This window comes from Thunnus albacares, chromosome 3, assembly GCF_914725855.1.
Source record: "Thunnus albacares chromosome 3, fThuAlb1.1, whole genome shotgun sequence".
In the NCBI taxonomy this organism is placed as follows: Eukaryota; Metazoa; Chordata; class Actinopteri; order Scombriformes; family Scombridae; genus Thunnus; species Thunnus albacares.
In genome coordinates, this window is record NC_058108.1 from 5,692,405 (window position 1) to 5,711,965 (window position 19,561).

The 19,561-nt window shown below is 40.2% G+C and overlaps 1 protein-coding gene across 4 annotated transcripts in view; it reads right to left on the reverse strand.

Moving 5' to 3' along the window:
* Positions 1-790: 790 nt before the first annotated feature.
* Positions 791-19,561, reverse strand: part of LOC122978908 (zeta-sarcoglycan) — a 283,738-nt gene continuing 264,967 nt past the window's right edge. For all 4 annotated transcript variants that reach the window (XM_044345988.1, XM_044345985.1, XM_044345986.1 and 1 more), the window contains one exon: positions 791-3,495. In XM_044345988.1, coding sequence (XP_044201923.1) covers positions 3,289-3,495 — 207 coding nt within the window. In that variant the 3' untranslated portion in view covers positions 791-3,288. The remainder of the gene's footprint in view (positions 3,496-19,561) is intronic.

The window sequence follows — 19,561 nt, forward strand, 5'->3', positions numbered from 1 at the left end:
TGTACATTTAAATAAGCTTGTACATTTGAATTTGTACCTGCAATCTCAGTTTTGTAAGCTTGTACATTTGGTTTCCTGCCTGTAAACTGTTTTGCAAGTTTGTGCATTCAAGCTGTGTGTCACAAGCTGTGAGGCAAAAATATGCTTGCACACTTTACAAAAGGAGTACAAATTGGAATGCACAAGCTTACAAAAGTAAGGTTATGGGTACAAAATCCTGTTTTCAAGCTCAAAACTCAGTGAGGCTTCTGGGTATGACAAAGTGATTACTGATAATATGCTGAAAATACTTTACTTTGTTCATGTCGGTGGAGCAGCTGACTCCCAAAACACTACACATATCAAAGAAAAGACCACTAAGAGATGAAATATATCAGATGATCTAAGGAAGAACAACTTTGATTGTGTCTGTAATTGGCTCAGATGATCTCCTTCTAGTTTTAGGTTTTATGACAGTGTGAAAAAAAGGCACAGTGTGTCAGAACTGTAGCAGCCTACAGCTTAAGCAAGCTTGGTATCCAAAACTATGAAAGTAATAAAATCAATAAAATCTTAATCTGTTTGACTGTTTTGACTGTAAGCCTCTTTAAAATGAATAAAATACTCAACAAAGTATGAAACAATAAAATCGAAGCGTGAAAATAATGTGTTGTTGTCAGTAACTCATACATTATTTAGGTTGTAATTATCAGGAGAGCATTTTCATTTCTCTGAGGAACACACAGTTTAAAGTCAAAAGACTAATTACAAACATACAAGACACGATTACAAATTTCACAACACCGATGATTCAAGAGATTTCTCTTTAAAAACAATATGATTTTATTTTGTATTTTATTGGTATTGTTATATACATGGCATAATTTGTGCTTTTTTTATTATCAAGAATAAAACCATAAGGGAACACATCAGAAAATGAAACTTTAAACCAGGATTGAATTTTTCTTTTTTTTTTTTTTTTTTCAGCTGGATATACTGAGAGTTCTACAAAACCAGGAGAGAAGGGGAGGAAGAAGACAGAAAACTAAATAGATAGACAGGTAGATTGATAAATAGATAGTTCGTCCAGAGACACTTGCAGATGGTCCACTGAGGGTAGTGTGAACGTTCAGACTGTGATGTGCTTTTACCAACAGCAGCAAAGGCACCTGTGTATCGCTTTATTTTAAAAAAAGAAAGTACGCCTCAGGGCCTTAATCCAGTTGAGTCCATACGCATACAACCAAATCCATCCATCACTTCCTCCAGGGGGGATTTCTGCCACACACATATTTCCTATGATTTCCAGCCATCGCAGGCCATTCACACTTATTCCCCATCTGAGACTGATATATAAAACAATAACCCCCAAAATAATATTTAGGACCTTCTTGACTTCTCTTGCTTAGGTTGCAGAACTTTGGATAGTGGGCAAAGCGTGAGATTGGAAGGACAATTTTTCCTGATAGAGTTTGGGATGGCCAAAAAAAAAAGATTAAAGATTGAAGAAATAATAAAAAAGTTGTGATGGGTGAGAGGAGGATATGATGAAATTGAGAAATTTAACTACTGGAAAGAAAATAGAGATGGTGAGGAGGGTGAGCAAGGAGTAATGAGAGGCAAAACAAGCTGAAGAAGGAACAAAAACAAGCAGAAAAATCTCACAGGAAAAAGACATTACTGTGAAGTAAGAGTAAGGGCTTGGCTAGAAGAGCAGAAAGGACATGCAATAAAAAAAAAGTCTGACAGACAAGGAACACAGGATGAAGATGTATAATCCTCCATAACAAGACCAAAATTGGTCTGGCTGCTGTCCGACTGCAGTCTCTGTCTGACTGGAGGTTTGGCCCAACACCGTAAAATTGTTGGTCTGCCATAGCACCCACCTGAGCCTGAACTGACTGTGAGGAGGAGAAACCCTGCATCTGGTACAGCTGTGATGTTGAGTATAGTTTCCAGTGGAACAAAGCTGGTAAAACATGTTTTCAGTTGTTTTTTTTTTTTGTTTTTTTTTTTTTTCTTAACTAGACCGGTGGAAGAAAACGGATAGGGAGGACAATTCTTTACCAGTTCAGTGGAAGCAGGTGCATAGAGAGAACAAAAATAACTAGAGCATGGCGAACAGATAACCGAGAGCAACAGCAAAATATGAATAATAAAGATAAAGGTTTACAGAGATGTTATAGGGAAAAAGAACTGGATACAAAGAGATAACAAGTCAAATATTTTATCTGAAAAAAGAAAAAAAAAGAGAAAATGAAAAGAGTGTGTCTGAGAAATTAACAAAGATGTGAAAAATCAGAGAATATACAGGGGAAAAAAGCTGGTGGAAGCACAAAAGGTCGAAGCACAATTATTTGCATTAGTTATCCTATGAAAAGTGGGGTCGGAGAACATTGTCACTATCAGGTGCAGATTGATGCGGAGGAGTCAAACGTCAACGTCTGGGTTGAAAGACTAGAGGGGGAGGAGGGGGAAGGCCTTTCTGGTATAGATTGGTCCGTTAGCTAGCCTTAGCTTCCCACTAGACTAAACCACTGTCTGATGTATTTGTTAGCTACCCGCAGGGCTAAGCCACAGTCCTCACTGATGTCTATGAGCCAACTGATGAACAGGTTAACCCAGAGTCCTTGTCCATGTCCATGTTGGCGAGTTTGTAGTCCATCACCATATCTGGTTATCCAAACAAAAGTAGGAGCAGGTTTCCAGGACATTTTGGTCATACAGAGAACACACAACTCACTTTTCATTGTAAGTGTTTGCTGTTCTCAGGCCACCCCCAAATATAATCCTTGTGACTTTCAAAAACCGTCATGGCAGCAATTCAACAATGGCGAAGACAGCTAACAAGAGCCCCGGAGTGTGACTGTCCATCCATGTCCAGGAGTGGTTTTAGCATCACACCCACTAGCTAAACTTGTTGGCTTTAGCTTCCCTCCAAGTCTCTTGACAAGCATTAGCTACTGACCAATCCATATTAATTTGGTCGGTGAGCTGGCATTAGCTTCTCACCAAGCTCTAGTCCATGTTGATTCAGTCCTTTGGGCGGTATTAGCTTTACACCAAGCCACAGTCCATGTTGATTTGGTCTGTTAGCAAACATTAGCTTCCTGCCAAGCTGTAATCCATATTATTCGATTGGTTTAAGGACATGAACTTCTCGCCATGCTACAATCCATATCGATTCGGTCTGTTAGCTGGCGTTAGCTTCCCACCAAGCCATAATCCACACTGATTCAGTCTGTTGGCTAGCATTAGCTTCAAACTCTAATTGTCCACATGTCCCGGCTGTCTGTCAACATCCCACTTTCAGCTCCAGAGACAAAAGTTACTAGTGGTTTGGCAGGTGGAGCCTTTCTCAGCCGGGGACAGGTAGAGCTTGCCGTTAGCGCAGGCACACAGCTCGTACACAGTCTGTTTGGTGTATGTGGTACCTGCTGGCGCCCCCTCCAGGGGGTCCACAGCACTGCCGAGGGGAATGTTGCCCAGCCGGATGGTGTTTGCGTCTAGAAAGATCTGAAAGAGAAAGAAAGACGGTTAAGAAAACCGTGATAGAAAGAAAGAAAAGAAGACAGACAATAAAACAGTTAAGGTATATATAAAACATGAAAACAGAAACACATCATTTGAATGTTACAGCTGTGGTGGATCGGGTTCACATTTATTGCCTTAGTGCTTAAAATACGAGACAGAAAAACAGAGGGGGAGAAAGTTATTTTTTATTTTTAAAAAATGAAAAGAAAACAGGGTTGTGGGCACAGAGACAAAGAGAGCATACTGCCGTAGGGGTTGACTATACTCTGTGGTCGACTGGGGCTGTCATCAAGAAAGATCAATGGAGACAGAGGGAACTTCTATTTAGAATGGGTCTCTTTTGATAAAGAGGCAGAGTGGGAGTGAAAGAAGCAGAGGGCAAGACAGGTGAAGAGGAGAGCAAGGGAATCAGTGGGAGACGAGAAAGGGGGGGGGGAAAAGGAGAGAGAGGGAAATAAAGGCACAAAGGAAGCAGCAAGAAAACACACACACTGCAAATAAATCCAACTCTAACACCAGTTAACTTGATACCACATCATCATATTTTCCTTTAAACAAGTAAAACTCTGCTAATGGGATGACTCACTCACTCAATATACCTAAAAAAAAAAAAGCAGTTTCACTGTTTTGAATAATTTGCTAGAAACAGGTGGCTGTATTTAAAAAAAGAGAGAAGACATCAAACTCTAGGAAGATAAAATCAGAGTATTAGTATTTAAAATAAGAAGACAAAAATACTTGTTTTAAGACATTTCTTTAATTTAGAGACATTCCTCATGTCTATGGTAAATTCTGCAGTGTTTGGACTTTTCTGTATCTGCAGTTTTCACTGACTTGGAGCCAAAATATTGAAGAAAATGTGCAACAAGGTTTTCTTAAATAATTCCCAATGCAACTAGACCTTCAAGGGACTCGAAGGAATTTCAATCAGTTTGGACTGGAGTGCAGTTCAAGGGAGGGGGGGGGGGACCGATAGTTTTCACAGATCATGTGCCCGGTCAAGTTTATTTCAAGTTATTGAGAGAAAATACTTGCAATGAACACAGACACACACACAACAATGGCAAAAAGATCACTGTGAAAAAGATTCAGAAAGCTACACTCTTAACATTGTGAGAACAAGGACAGATAAGAAGATGAGAGGCTTTCAGAAAAGGGACAAATATGGAAAAACCATGATTTCACTGAGCTACTTTTTTAACTTTAAGATCACCGTCAATGAGAATAAGAGACCGTGTTATAAAAAGATAGGATTCTCTTCCTCTTATACATACTATCATCTCTCCTCCTTACATTGCCATCTTATTATTTCTCCATTTTCTACCTCCCACCCCTCTCATCCCTGCTGACCTCTTCCTCTCCCTGCATTCCTTCAGTCCACTCCTCTCATCTTCAGATGGATACGAGCTGAGTTTCAAATGCGAATCATTACACAATCTCGGTTTATATTGACTCCTTCGCCTCCTCGTTTATTTACTCCTAAGTCTTCAGTGTTCATGGAAGCGCTGCTCTCTTGCCTTCTCTCTACTCTCTCTCTCTCTCACACACACACACACACACACAAATGCGCTCCAAGGCCGGACGATAATCTCAGCAGACATCTGTATCCCCATTATTCATGTTCTTCATTTTAGAAACGATGAGAGGGGAAGAGAAAAAAAAAAGTGTGTGGAATATGAGTGCAAAAAAGACCGAGGTAAAGGGAGTCGGATGAAAGGATGAGAGAAGGATGACAGAGAGAAAATGTCAAATCAGAAGAGTGGTTGGAAGAAGACGGGCGACGTAAAAAAAAAAGGGAGATAAGATGAATGAAAGAAGAAGAGGAAGAGAGGAATGAGGGATTCAGATACTCCAACAGTGAGGAACCAATTAGTATAACTAATGATTTCACATTGGCTGACGGGGCACATCTCCATCTGTATAAATAACATCCACATACAGTACACACACACACACACACACACACACACACTCTCTGTCTCTCTGTGCATGATGGAGCAGAGCAGAGGTGCTGCTCATGTTGCCTTTTAAATATCTGTGTAGCTAAAAGCAGAACATTTATTAGCAATTAACCTGGATCTAGATAGATATGCAGGTAACCGGAGCATTTAAAATAGACTAAGGTAACCTTAAAGATGATGTCATTCCTAATGGTCCAGAGACCTTCACTCAGTGAGATACTCCTCTTACAAAGTCACCTGTATTATTACTTACAACCAACATGCCCCTTGATGTTTTAAATTATGTACATTAATGGTTAACATTTAGTTGGATAATTTGCATATTGGCTGATTGACATAAAGTAACTTATACTGGCAGCAAAAGGCACAAACCACACTTATTTTATCCTGTAGATTAAAGGACAGGTTCACGATTTTCTTAAAACAACAGTCAGGTGTCCATATGAACACTGATAGAGGTTTTCCTTGCTGTAATTATTCCTCCTGTTCATACTGGCTGTTAAAAGATTCCCCTCAAATGTGATTTCAATCAAATCTACAGTGTATCCACGCAGTCATTTTGTGCAAAAATGTAAGTAAAAGTTTATCAGAAGTTTATATGAGGCTTCAGCAGTCTGAGTTAGTCATATCAAGTGGATATCCCTGTTGAGCTGCGGTGGAGGTATTAGCGACAAAAAGAGGGACTTTGGCACTAAAAAGACTGTAAACTTGAAAGATATCTACATTTTTGTACAGAAGGAGGCTTGTGGATTTTCCTCCCCATCACTTACATTGTAATTGCATTATGAAGGGATCTTCTAATGGTCAGTATGAATAGGAGGAATGATTATGGCAAGAAAAACCTATTTCAGTGATATGGGCACCCGACTATTGTTTTAAGACAAACTTGAACAGTGTACAGAGCATGTAGTATTGAAATCACCCCTCCAACCCTAAGCACAAAAGAATAAATGGGGAAAAAAACAGCAAAACCTTAAACCAATCCCCTCATGTCTTGATCAATTTGATCATTTCGGTATTTTAAACTAATAGACTGTCAAACCTGCTGTCATATTTCATCAGGACGGGACAAATGACTCATATAATAACAGTAAATGCCACAGAGCTTCAGGTACTGTCGGATGAAAACAAGTTGCCAACTCGTGTAGATAAAATGCATATTTATAAAAGTTTTCACATAAATTACATCATAAGATTCCAAGAAAAAGGTTTTACTTTAGTATTTCAGTTGTTAAAAAACAAAACAACAAAAAACAGGCAGCCTCTTTCTGTGATGCTATCTCATTAGCCCGCCATGCCCATTAGTTTTAATGAGACATAGTAACAATGACAACAAGACACTTTAAGAGCCAGTGAAAAACAAACACTTTTCTCCTCATGTGCCAGGCAAAAGGAAAATACCACACTATATCTCTAAATGTCAAGGTATGCCTTTAACAGGTCCCTGGTGCACACCTGTCATCTTCCCTTTGACTCCCCAATAAAAGCTGCCAGGGCTCAGTTATAAAGCTTTACAGAGGAAAGGACTCAGTCATGTTTGGAAACATCACCCGACCCTTTGCCATAGCAACAAAAACCTCAAATGAACTTGGGCATGGCAATGGGATGGGAGAATGCCGATGACATGACTGGTTTCTCTTCCGTAACATTGGAAACATCACAGGGGGAAGGACAGAAAAAAATACGGTAAAGATGGAGGGAGAAGAGGCGGAGAGTAGGGACAGACGAAGACATAAACAATAAAGGAGGGAGAGGATGCAGATCAAGAGACTGAAAAGAGGAGAAGGCGATTAGTAAGTAGAGATGATAGCAAATGAGGAGGGATGGAGGGTGGAAGAGATCGATAAAAAAGGGGGTGAGAGGTGAGGGGAAGGCAGACGGAGGGGGTGAGATAGAAATGGATGGATGCTAGGTAGCAGGAAATAAGAGCAGTAAAGGAGAGGAGAGGCGGTGGATGAATAGATGAACGGCTGGATGGATGGAAAGAGGGAAGGGAAGCAGGGGGAAGGGGAGTGGAAGTCATTTGTTGTAGCTTAAGGTCGGATTAGCGCTGACATTCATCCCAAATGAAAGTGTCTGTAAGTATTAGGTCGGCCTGTTGTTAGCTGTATGTGAGGGTCTGTACATGTGAATGTGTGTGTTCGAGTGGGAGGACTGTGCGTAAGGACATGCGGCTGTGAATATAATGCGAAAAGGTAAACACACCTGTGCATCGAGTGTGCGCATATGTTTGTATTAATGCATTGATACACTTATATTTTCCTGGTGTCTCTCATCTGTCAAAGTCCACCGAATTCACTCCCAAATGTTCTTCTTACATTTTTTTTCTTTTGATTAAATTATTAGCCTCACTACACACATGGATGTTTTGTGCTGTCTTCTTCAGTATTATCCAGGGGTCTGCTGGTGTCAGTGAGAATACTGACCTCAATTTCACATCCACAATCACCAATCAAAACCATAACAACTTAAAATAATCTGAACAAACGGAAGCAAATTGATACTGAGGGACAGATTTGAGGTTAATATACTCGCTGACACTAGAAACCTGGTTAACACACACACACACACAGATGCTGAGAAAGGCAGCTGTTGCTGATTTAATAAAAACAAAAGAAAAAAGAAATAAAAGTGATAAAAAAAGAAGAAATTTGTGAGATATCTATCAGCTGTGTATATATTAGGGGATCTAAGAAAAAGAAGTGTCTTATGATAACACATTTTTTTAGATGAACTTTGAAGGGATTTTAAAAGCCAAAGAGGTAAAAAAAACCTCAAACCACAGAGAAATGTAATATTTCATTTATGATTTTCATTTTTATGTGTATTTATGGTTACCTCTATTTTTCATCTATTGTATCAAAGTCAAACTATGGCCTCACAAATGATCACAGAGTTGAATCAACACCTCTGTGACAGTCTTGACAAAAATGTTGCTGTTGGTTACTTTAAAGCTCCTCATATCATATATATATATAGTATATATGTCTGCCTCTATATGTATGTGCCCCTAATGCTTCCACACTTGCATAAATGTACCATATCGCGTGGGCGGTGGCTGTGTGTATGCATAAAGTGTGAGTTTGAGTGTGTCTAAGCTCATCTCTCTCACACATCACTTTAGCAAGCACGTGGCACTGGCGTCAAGGAGATGGGAAACATGCGGGAAGCAGCAATTATGGAGGGTCAAAACATTTTTCATGGATGATTTCCTTTGGCACAGCTGAGGAACAGGCGAAAGAGGGTGGGAGGCGAATGAGCTGTGAAAGAGGAGGGGAAGGCAGCGATAAAAAGGACAAAAATTTCCCTAGGATGAAAGGGGAAGGGGAGGTAGGGCGGTGGAAGGAGAAAGAAAGCAGAGGAGATAAAACCGAATGTTAAGAGTGTGTTGAAGAGTAGTTTAGGAGGAGAAAGGAGTGTATGAATGTGTTTAGGAGGAGGAGGAGGAGGACAGAGTGTTTAGGGGAGGACAAAAGAGGAAGAGAGCTGAATGGAAGACAGGGAGAGTACGGAAATGCAGGTGAGAATTTGAAAAGAAAGAGGACACGAAATGTTTTCAGTTCAATTTTTTAGCATGAAGTTTTGCTGCAACACAAGCAACACCATTTTTCTTTTCCAAACTTTTTGGTTATGTTTTATTACTCAGTTATAAATTCCCTTCCTTTGCTGGTTACAAATAGCCAAGAGACATTTTATTGTACGATGTAGGTGAAGCTTTTTTCTACACCATACATGTTTGCCCAACTATGTCTGTATACATATGTAATCACTGCCTGGATTATGATCACAGCAATGTTTTTTTCACAAAGTAAATGCAACATTTATGTACCACGCAGAAGTTGTAGGGATGGTGGATGTTGGGAGTTCAAAGCAGAGGACTTTGACACCAGAGAGAGCAGGGTTTGCATCATGAGTCCCGCAAAGGATGCAGCCTGTGATGCTCAGACTCTTCTTTAGATCCTGTCAGATTCTTCTGGGTCCAATCAAGACTTTGAACAAACTTGAGACTCTCAGCAGTCAAACCAAAGTTGCTACTACGCAGATACAATCTACTTAGCTTTAAGAGCTTTACTCGTTTTTTTGTTCTCTCAAATTAGTTTTCAGATGCATCAACCGTTTAGCCCCAGAGCCTCTTTCCAGATATATCCAAAGACTGTAGCAGGGTAATTAGGAGCATGGTGAATGGCATCGAAGATCTAAATTTCGACAATCAGCTTTCTCTATAAAGGGCTGTCAACTCTGGAACACATTACCAACTGAAATCAAATTAATTCCACACATATAAAATCTTTTACAACAAAGGTTAAGTGCTGGATAAAAGCGAACCGGAGCTGTAACGTTTTTTGGCTAACTGTATTGTATTGTTAATTTTTTTTTTTTTTCAAACTGTACATTTTATTATGTGTATTTTATTGTACTTCCATATCTGTAGTGTATTATGGTTTTATGATAATGAAAGCTGTATATTTTAATCACACTGTACATGTAAAGCCTATCTAGGGACAAGAGTTGAAAATTAGCATTAGCTATAAACTCTCCGTGCAGCACATCGCTTTCATGCTCTGTATTGGAACTGTTTTAAATTGCATCGCAATAAATAAGTTCAAATAAATACATTCAGTTTCGACTTCAAAGTCTCAGAGGTTGGAGGAGGAGGAGGAAGGGGAGAGGTGTGACAGAGGTTGAAAGGACAACAACGGTACAATTTCATCAGGGCGCAAACACACTCAAACACATCATTCTGCACACACAGTTCAACCTTTAAGTTGCCTCAGATCACCTTGCCTCCCGTTTCTCCTCTGCTTTCTCTCTCTTGCTGCCCCTGCACTCACACATGGAACACACACACACACACAAACACACATGCGCGCACACACATGCATGCACATACACACACTCCAACAACACAAACAGGAGGGAGGTTGTGAAGCTATCTGAGTGTATTACACAGACCATTAGGCTTGTTGAATGGACAGACGCTGGAATGCGAGCTGACAATGGACTAAATGACAGAGGCTGGAGAGGACATAAAGCAATATCAGCCTGCTCTACTGTACCACACACACACACACACACACACACACACACACACACACACACAACTGCAGGCACAGACAAATGGATTCACACTAACATGCACAGGCAGACACAAATAGAGACAGTAACACTAATGCACTTATACACACACACACACACACACACACACACCCATGGGCAATGATGCAGCCAAAGGATTAAGATTAAGATTAAGATTTCTTTATTGTCATTTCTCAGCTCTCACATACGTTGGAATGAAATGTATCTTCTGACCCATCCTGCACACTAGGAGCAGTGGGCAGTTGCGGTGCAGTGCCTGGGGACCACCTCCAGTTCTTTTTGCCAGTGCCAGTGGTCAGAGGCACTGACAGGGAGTATTAACTCTAACATACATGTCTTTGATGGTGGGAGGAAACCGTAGCACCCGTGCAAACAGGGGGAGAACATGCAAAATCCACACAGAAAGGACTTGTGATGGCTGTGGTTCAAACTCCAGCACCTTCTTACTGCAAGGCAACATGGCACTGATAACATGAACACAAACACAAACACATACTGTGACAGACCATGATGCAAAAAAAAGAGACAGACGAAACTCCCACACACATCAAAGACTGAGACACACACACACACACACATATCATCTATAATGATGGCCTCGGGCAGTGTGAAGTATAGGCTAATGAATTTTCCGACGTTAATCACACCTTTTTGGAAAAACATCCACTCCTCCTTGCTATTGGCAGGTATCTGTTAATCTGTTATCTTTCTCATATAAACACACACACATGCGCATGTACATATGCGCACACACACACACACATACACGTAGATGCAGACTCAAAGAGTGGAGTTGGATGATGAAAACAAGTTTTGGAAGTAAACAGAGAGGCTCTAGTGACTAAGAGAGGAGGGGACAGCTGTGGTAGTGTGCTGTGTGTGTGTGTGTACATCTGTGCATATACTGTCCATACATCTGTGTGTTTACAATTTTTAGATGTCTGAGTTTTTATGTGCATGTAGCCAGATACGAGTATGTTTGTGTATACATGCTGTGTAGGAGCGGGCGAGTCTAGATTTCTGTGGTGCTATCTGTTTATTTTGATGTGTGCATTTTTGAGCACTTTTTTTTTTTTGTATGTGTTTTGGTTCATACTGCATGTGTTTGTGTTTACGTGTGAGGCTTCCACAGCATGAGTGTGTACAACAGGGAGTTACCCCCCGCCAGCATTCTAATTTGCTCACCATCCTGCCTTACCCGCAGGTTAAACAACAAGCAACCCAGTCCCAGTGTACCAGCCCAATAACACCTCCAGGCTACAGCGTCTTAATAAACCTCGACATTGTGTCAACAAACAATAAAACTCCATGGTAACCTAACTTCGTTAAAAGTTTCTGTAGTTAACCCAGTTTCACCTTGCTGCAGTCAGCAGCAGCAGCGGAGTGGAATGAACTCAAATAATTACTTTTGTGAGTAACATGAACACATAGATGCAAATGTGCCATGCAGGGCATCTAGAGTTTCTTTACTTGTCTGAAAAGAGTTGAAGGTAATGATCATTTTGCATGTTAGATCTATTGGGCTTGTTTACTCAGGAATGAGTTTGTGCTGTAGGACATGTATCGAGCCAGTCATCTTTATTATTATCATTATCGTTACTTCAGTATCTTTGCATTCTTGGACAGTTGAGAGCTGACAGGAACACTGCCTTGACTGGCACATCCTGACTAACATACCAAATTATCTTTTCTTCTCTTGCCAGGTGATAACTTGTCTTCCTTTGTTGTTTCTGATGTAGGAAAATACAACCCTCAGTTGAAGAACAAATGGTATTATTGACAGAAGCATTGTCTGGTGAGTCATAGTTGGCGAGGCTGGCTCCTTAGGTGAGAAGTCAAGTAAAATCAACTCAGAAACACACTTGAAGCCACAGTAACATATGTTATATATATATACATATATATATGATGTGCTGCACCACTTCCTGTTGATGGAAATGGTGTGAAATGATGTGCACCATGTTCTGAGCTTTTTATATATAGTATAAATATATCATCTTCAGTTCTGTGTTGACAGAACACAGGAATACACATTTTAGAATATATTTAATCAATGTTTTATAAAAGTAATCTAAAGAGATGAGGGTTTTAAAGAGTCTGCTTACTCACTTACCTGAAGAGTGAGGAAAAAATAATGTATGTAGTCTAGAGGGGTCAGCCGTAAATAGGGACTGTAGGGATTCCAAAGTTCTACGTGGAACAATCTCGGGACCCTTTTCACCCAATTTGCAACATGCAACCTGCAATCATTTCCTCTCACTCATTTTGACACTTTCAGTAATCAAAACAAACACCACATCCATGCATGCATGCGAACAGGTCCCTGATTAATTTACACCTAAACACCTCATGAGAAAAGTCACCATAAAAACAATCTCCAGTTAAATCTGCATGTGTTATATTTAGAGAGAGAGAGAGAGCAAGAGAACAATGCATATGATAAAAATAAACAATGTTCTCCAAGGAAAAGCTTTTAGGGTCGGTCTGTCTGTCTGCTGCCACAATTCCAACCAGATGTCTGGAGCACTGTCACTGTCAGCAAGTGACAAAATCATGTCTAGGCCTGCACGAATGCAGCATGATTTACATTGACATGCAGAAGGAGGAGATTGCAAAACCACAGGCTTAAGGTTATAGTATGTGGCATTTAGACAGTATTTTTCAGTATTTGCAGAGCGTGTTGTAGTATAACTCCCTGCAGAGCTTTTTCTGTGCTGACGGCTTTTTAACAAACAGCAAATAAGCAACAAAACGTAACCATTTTGCACACTAATTGGTGCTCTTGTGTATCCCGCTGCACTGGGCCTTTTCCGCTTGACTGCAAATGTAGCCTTTCTGACACTATAAATGTATTAAGGAAGAGAATATTTGATTTCTAACTCTATGACAAGGATCCTGTTTAATATTAAAGCTATAATCCAACAACTCAGAGCCATCAGAAGAAAATAAGTTAACTTTAGTGACTGTAGCCAGACAACTTACAAAATATTTAAAACCAATTTCTCTGACTTATTATGGCTGACAATTTACAATGATAGAAACAAGACTTCTTTTCAGCAAATGCAGGTTCCGTGTTTCAGTTTTGCGGGAATTACTATTCTCTAAGGAGTCGGTGAGTGAGCCGAAACAGCTTCTCTTATACTGAGACAGAGAGAGGGTGAGTGATGTGAAAAAGTTGCTGAGAAGAGGTGTGGGTGCATTAAGTGCATATGATGACATGAGTAGAGGAAGGGATAGACGGATGAAAAGTTAAAGATAAAAATAATCAACAAAGAGATGAGGCGGTGAGAGAGTGAATGAGACGGGAAAAGAGAATGGATGGCAAAGAAAGATGGAAAGAGTGAATGAATGTAGGATAGAAAAGGAGATGGAGGGAGACAGAGAGAGAGAGGGAGAGAGAGAGAAAGGGAGTTGATAAAAAAAAAAAAAAATCCAGGAGGACTGCAGGAATCCTGAGAGGATCTGTCAGCTCTCGTTGGCTTTGATTTTAATGGAAGCCAGCGCTCCCCTACCTCTAACCCATTTGGCCCTAATTCCAGCGCTGCTTTCCAAACTTTTTAAACTTTAATGGCCCCTTCTTAAGTGCCAGCTGCTGACAACATTGATTTGGCTTTAAGCCTCACTGTCCCGCACGCCTTTATTTTCTCCTGCAAAATCGACAGAAACATCTATTTTCTGCCATCCTCCTCCACCTCCTACTCATCCGATCCTCCTTCTATCCTCCCTTCATCCGCTCTCCTCTGTTCATTTGATGGTGTCAGCGGTGGAGGGAAAGCTTGTATGAGAATGGATGAAAAGAAATGCTATTTGGATAAGCTGTTCTTTTTAGGGATGTATGTAGGTATTTTTTGCCACTTCTTTTAAACGAGCTTTGATTGGCAAACAGAGAGGAGATACTTCCTTTGCAGACTGTCGGTGAGTTGATTTTGGGGACAGGCTACACACTGATGCAATGACATGCGGTGTTGTTTCCTAATGTGGCACAGCACGAGTATGTGAGAATAGGTACATAAGAAAGGAAGAGTGTTGTGTCATCTGCAATATCCTCTTTTTTTGGTATCAGACTTCAGCTTTGCTGAGTGTTCATTGTTGCATTGGACTGTTGGACTGCACTTTGCAAAGACAACAGCTCATTGAACAGGATAGCGAGCCCACCATGTCTTTACCACTGAGTTTCCTGTTGATAAAACTGGGGAAAACATAAAAAGCATACAATAAAACAATTACATTAGATTAAGAAAATCTTGCCAACATGTTTATTTATCACCTTTATAGCCTCAAAGGATGAAATGATCACATGATTATAAATTGGTCATGACCAGTTCAAATTTTTTACTCCTGAGTAGTCAAAAAAGTAAAAGCCTCGCAGTGCAAATATGTCTCCTTGTTGGGAAGGTGAGTGTCTTTTGGTTGCACTGACCAATCAGGCAGAGATTTCAAATTATCAATCCAAGTTGGCAAAAGATAAAAAGCAATTATCAGCACCATATGCAATAGATTGCATCCCAGCAGTGGAAGTCCTATCACCCTTCAGCGGATCGACAAGGCAAGGCAAGCATCACTGGGTAGCTCCCACACCCCTGGTGATAACAGGATCAGCATCTTGGATGTTAAATGATGCACCTGAGCCGTTCAGGAAAGTTTTGAACCTTTACCTAGAATATTGTTATTTTAGATCAGAGAAGTTTTCTGTTTAGCCGAGCCTCGTGATCCAGAAGCCTCCAGACATAGAAAGGCGTACTGACGGCTGTCCAGGATTCGCCTACCTCAAAATAATATCGCAAAATGGGTTCATACTGTCTTTGAAAATATGAACACAGGTCAACAACTGTTTGAAATTTTATCATAACAGTATCTTGTTTCTATAACAGAATTAATTTAATTGTATTTTAGAAACAAAAATGAACTCTGGTGTTGCTGTGGTGTGAAATCAACTAGCATGTGCAGGTCTGAATGATCCTGTGGATTTACTTCCCTTCCTCCTGAGTACTGGTATTAATGGCATATCATTGAGAAAAAAGAAAAAAAAAAATCTATATGTCTTTTTTTTAAGGGGTATGCTGAGTCAGACGGGGCTTACAGAGGGGATCGTTGCAGGAAGATGTGAAAGACAAAAGCTTTCTTGAACTGTCTGTAATGAATCACTGTTGTGTAATATCAAATAGTGAAAGGGTATCAAAATTATATATAAAAATTTATATGAAAATGTCACAGATTATTATAATATTTTTCAGAAATGTCTAAAATATTGGCTGTGAAGTCAGATATGTCACCTTTGTAGCGATCAAATATTCTTCTCTAAGCTCAAGGATAACATATGTCCTCATATAAAATGGACCCTTATAAAATGGATTGCTTGATGAGGAGACTGCTCTAGACGTTGCGTCAGAGGGCAGCGCTCTCATAAAATGCTTTAGGGGTACAGTGTAATAACTAGAGAAGAGCCAGCACAGGGCTAGGGCGAGTAGAAAGTATAGTACAACAGCTGTGATAATCTCTATATGGCTGTAATCTGCATGTATGCCGGCTTCTATTTGTTGAACTGAGCTATCTGTCCTCCTGTCTGTCTGTTTCTATCTGTCTGTCTCTGCCTTCCTGAGTCATTACTGATTGTGAGAACTCCTGCATATTCCTTTGAATGGTGAGAAGTGACCACTTTCCTCCAGAACAATCACGTTTTCAAGTGGCTGAATTGCACATTTTTACAGGCAGAAGGCAATAATTTGCAGGATAATGATTTGCACCCAAAGTGCAAAATTTCACACACTATCATAATGCATGAATAATATAACTTGGAGATGTTCTTTGTGCGGTCGCATCAAATTTTTTGTTATTTTAGAATTCAGTTATGTATCTGTGAATGGGAATGGTTACAGTGGAAAAATCAAGGGGCAGAATTTGTTTGACAGAAATTAATGGAGAAAAACACTCAGGCAAAGCATGAAATAAAAAAAAGTGACATGCAAATATTTTCTTTATTTGAGGGTACGTTTGTGCAGAGAGAAGTGTGTGTGTGTGTGTGTGTGTGTGTGTGTGTGTGTGTGTGTGTGTGTGGTGGGGTAGGGGAGGGGGAGGGGGGTTGTTGTCCTCCTGAGGGAAACTTTTAAGTAGTCTGTTCAGATATGTTTGTGAAAAGAGGTGAGAAGCAGATTCATTTAAAATAAATCATTCTGACATCAGATATCGTCTATTTTCATCTAATGGTAAACTGATGGTGATCTAAGCTGGATGTCAGCTGTTGTATAATAGCTTTGAACTTGTGAATTCAAGCAAAAGTGATCTTTAAAGTGAAACAGATGATGTTTTAGTGTTGAATTAGGTGTTTTTAATAAAAAGGCTCATTAAAACAAACACTGCACGCATTTTGAATCGTGGTGTCACCAACTGGAAATAATAAATAACTACATCTTGACAACGTATCAGGTTTTCTAAATGTAAATCATATCTTTGCTAGCCCCTGTAGGGGATCTGACATTTCTTTTACTCTCCTCTGCAACAAGGTCAGGGGTCAGGGTCACTTATAAAACAGCACCTTTAAACTTGCTCCAGGATACTACAGCGGGGTGGATGGTTGGACATCTCTGAGCACGAAGATACTTGTCAGCTGTTAAATAATATGTATTCTTCTGTAAAAGTGACAGCTGGACAGTAAGAAAGACTTTTTTTTAAAGGAAATCCCATCATAACCAGTCACATGTGAACAACACAGATTTTCATTTTAAGACGCTTCTACGATGAGCGCGAAACAAGAAGCAGAGTCGATGTTCTAATCTAATTTCTTTGTTAACAGGAAATTTGTGACATACAGTATGTAAAATACATCATCTACTTTGATGAGACCATCTATCATTCCTGGAGCAAAGCTGCGAGTCACCCCACAGACATCTTGCAACTTCAGCATAATTTCAGCATAATTCTGAAATGAACACAGAAACAAAAAAAAAAAAGACACATCCACAAGTTTGTGCTATCCTGGACTAGTAGGGACTAGAATATTCTTTCAAGGGCTGTTGGCATATCAGATGGTGTTTTGTGAGGCACTGGTGTGCCTGAAGGATTATTACAAAGAGAGAATCAACCAGAGGAAGAATATTTCCCCAGTTTTTCCACTACAGTAATTAGTTTGGGGTACAATCATATCTTCTGCCCTCCACTCTTTCCCCAAAAAGAGGTTATATTCTAATGGCTTTATTCTTTTCAAGTGTAACTTCTTTCTTTGTTTTAGAAGCATTAGGGAAAATGCTCTACAGGTGAAGTTTATTATATCAATGTACTGTAACTCTCAAGCTCACAGTACAGTTTTCCTTTATGACGCTGTAATTATTTGAATTTTAGCCTTTCTGAACAAATTTACACATGCTAACAAGGCTTCTTGAGGTCTTTATAAAGCTGTACCGTAGTGACGGTTTTGTACATTTGGCATAAGGGTGCTGTAGTAAACGCCGACAAGGTTGAGAAGCAGTCCACCACAAGTCCTTCATTTTTTCTAAGCCTCTCATGGTATCAAGCGTTGCCAAAGGCCCACACCACAATCCTTGTTACACCCGGCTTCATGCTATTGTTCACCATAAATAGGGAGACATCTATTTATGCAGGAATGACAGAGAGAGAGAGAAATAGGGGTAGAGGGACTGAGAGACAGAGGGAGATAATGGATGAACAAAGAACAGAAAGAGACAAAAGAATACATGAAACAGAGAGAGAGAGAAAGAAAGGAGGTAAAAATTATAATCCCCCCCCTCCTCCCCTCTCTTTCCCTATTAAGTGACAGCCACAGTGATGTATAACCCTGGCAGTGGAAAGTTAATTAGATAGGCTGGGTTACTCAGAGATGAAGGACTGAGAGGCTGAGAAGGCGAGGAGGGAGGAGGAGGAGGATGAGAAGAAGATGTAGAAGAAGAAAGCTAAACAAAATAAAAAGAGAAGGAGAGAATGGAGGAGGAGGAGGAAAGGGGGTAGTTAGAGATGTGTGTAAGGGAGGAAAGCAGAAGGTGCGGGAACAAGGGAGAGAAAGGATAGAGAGGAGAAGAGTGCTAATAAGGAAATGACTAAGAGAGAGAGAGAGAGACATGGTGAGGGGAAGAGGAGAAGTTTAAATAAGAGCAAAGAGTCTAGTTAAAACAATATGACATACAAGCCACAATGTAAGAAGGGTGCCATTACTGTTGAGTATTTCAAAAACATAAATTATCACAACAGCCTCAATCACACTCTGGCACCGACACCCCGTGCGCTCGACTCAAGGACACACTTTAACATGTCGTCTGCACCGCTGAGCAGGTGATTGGATGTCTGCCCTCCATCAAGGAAGTGCATGACATAGACCAAAAGAACAGGATAAAAAACAAATGCCATCAGAATTGCACACTCAGGCAACTATCTGCCCGCCCCAAAAATATGTTTCACTGGAAGACAGTATGCATTCACTGGAACCAAGACTAACCCAAGGATTACAGTCTGTCTGGACATCCCTTCACCCCTCACAGACCACTCTGTAATCTCTGGTTGCTACAGAGTCTGTATGTGGCAGGGGGGGTGGGAATTAAATCCATCAAATACTGTAAGTAATGTAGGAGTCCCAGCATGCACTGGGTAAGAGGCAGGTCACCTTTCTATCACAAGGCTGATACATATAGACAAATAAACACAGCCCCATTCACACCTGCTGTATGTGTGAAGAACCACATGGAGGAAACCCACAAGGAAAAGTCCAGAAAGACCCCCACCTGTCCAACAGTTTGACCCCAAACTATTAATTTCAAGTATAAAGCACTCAATATACTGATTTTGCTGCTACAATTTCATAATTTGTACCCTCAAAGATGTTCCTTTTTCAATAATTCTCTTTGTCTTTGCCCCAGTCAGTGAGAGAGAGGAGATATGTGGACACCCTTAGAGCTTTTGGCTGTCTTTGACATTCTTCAAAAGCATTGCATGCAGTTTCTGGAGTACTTCATGGCTATAGATGAATGTAAAAAAAGTGTTTTTGT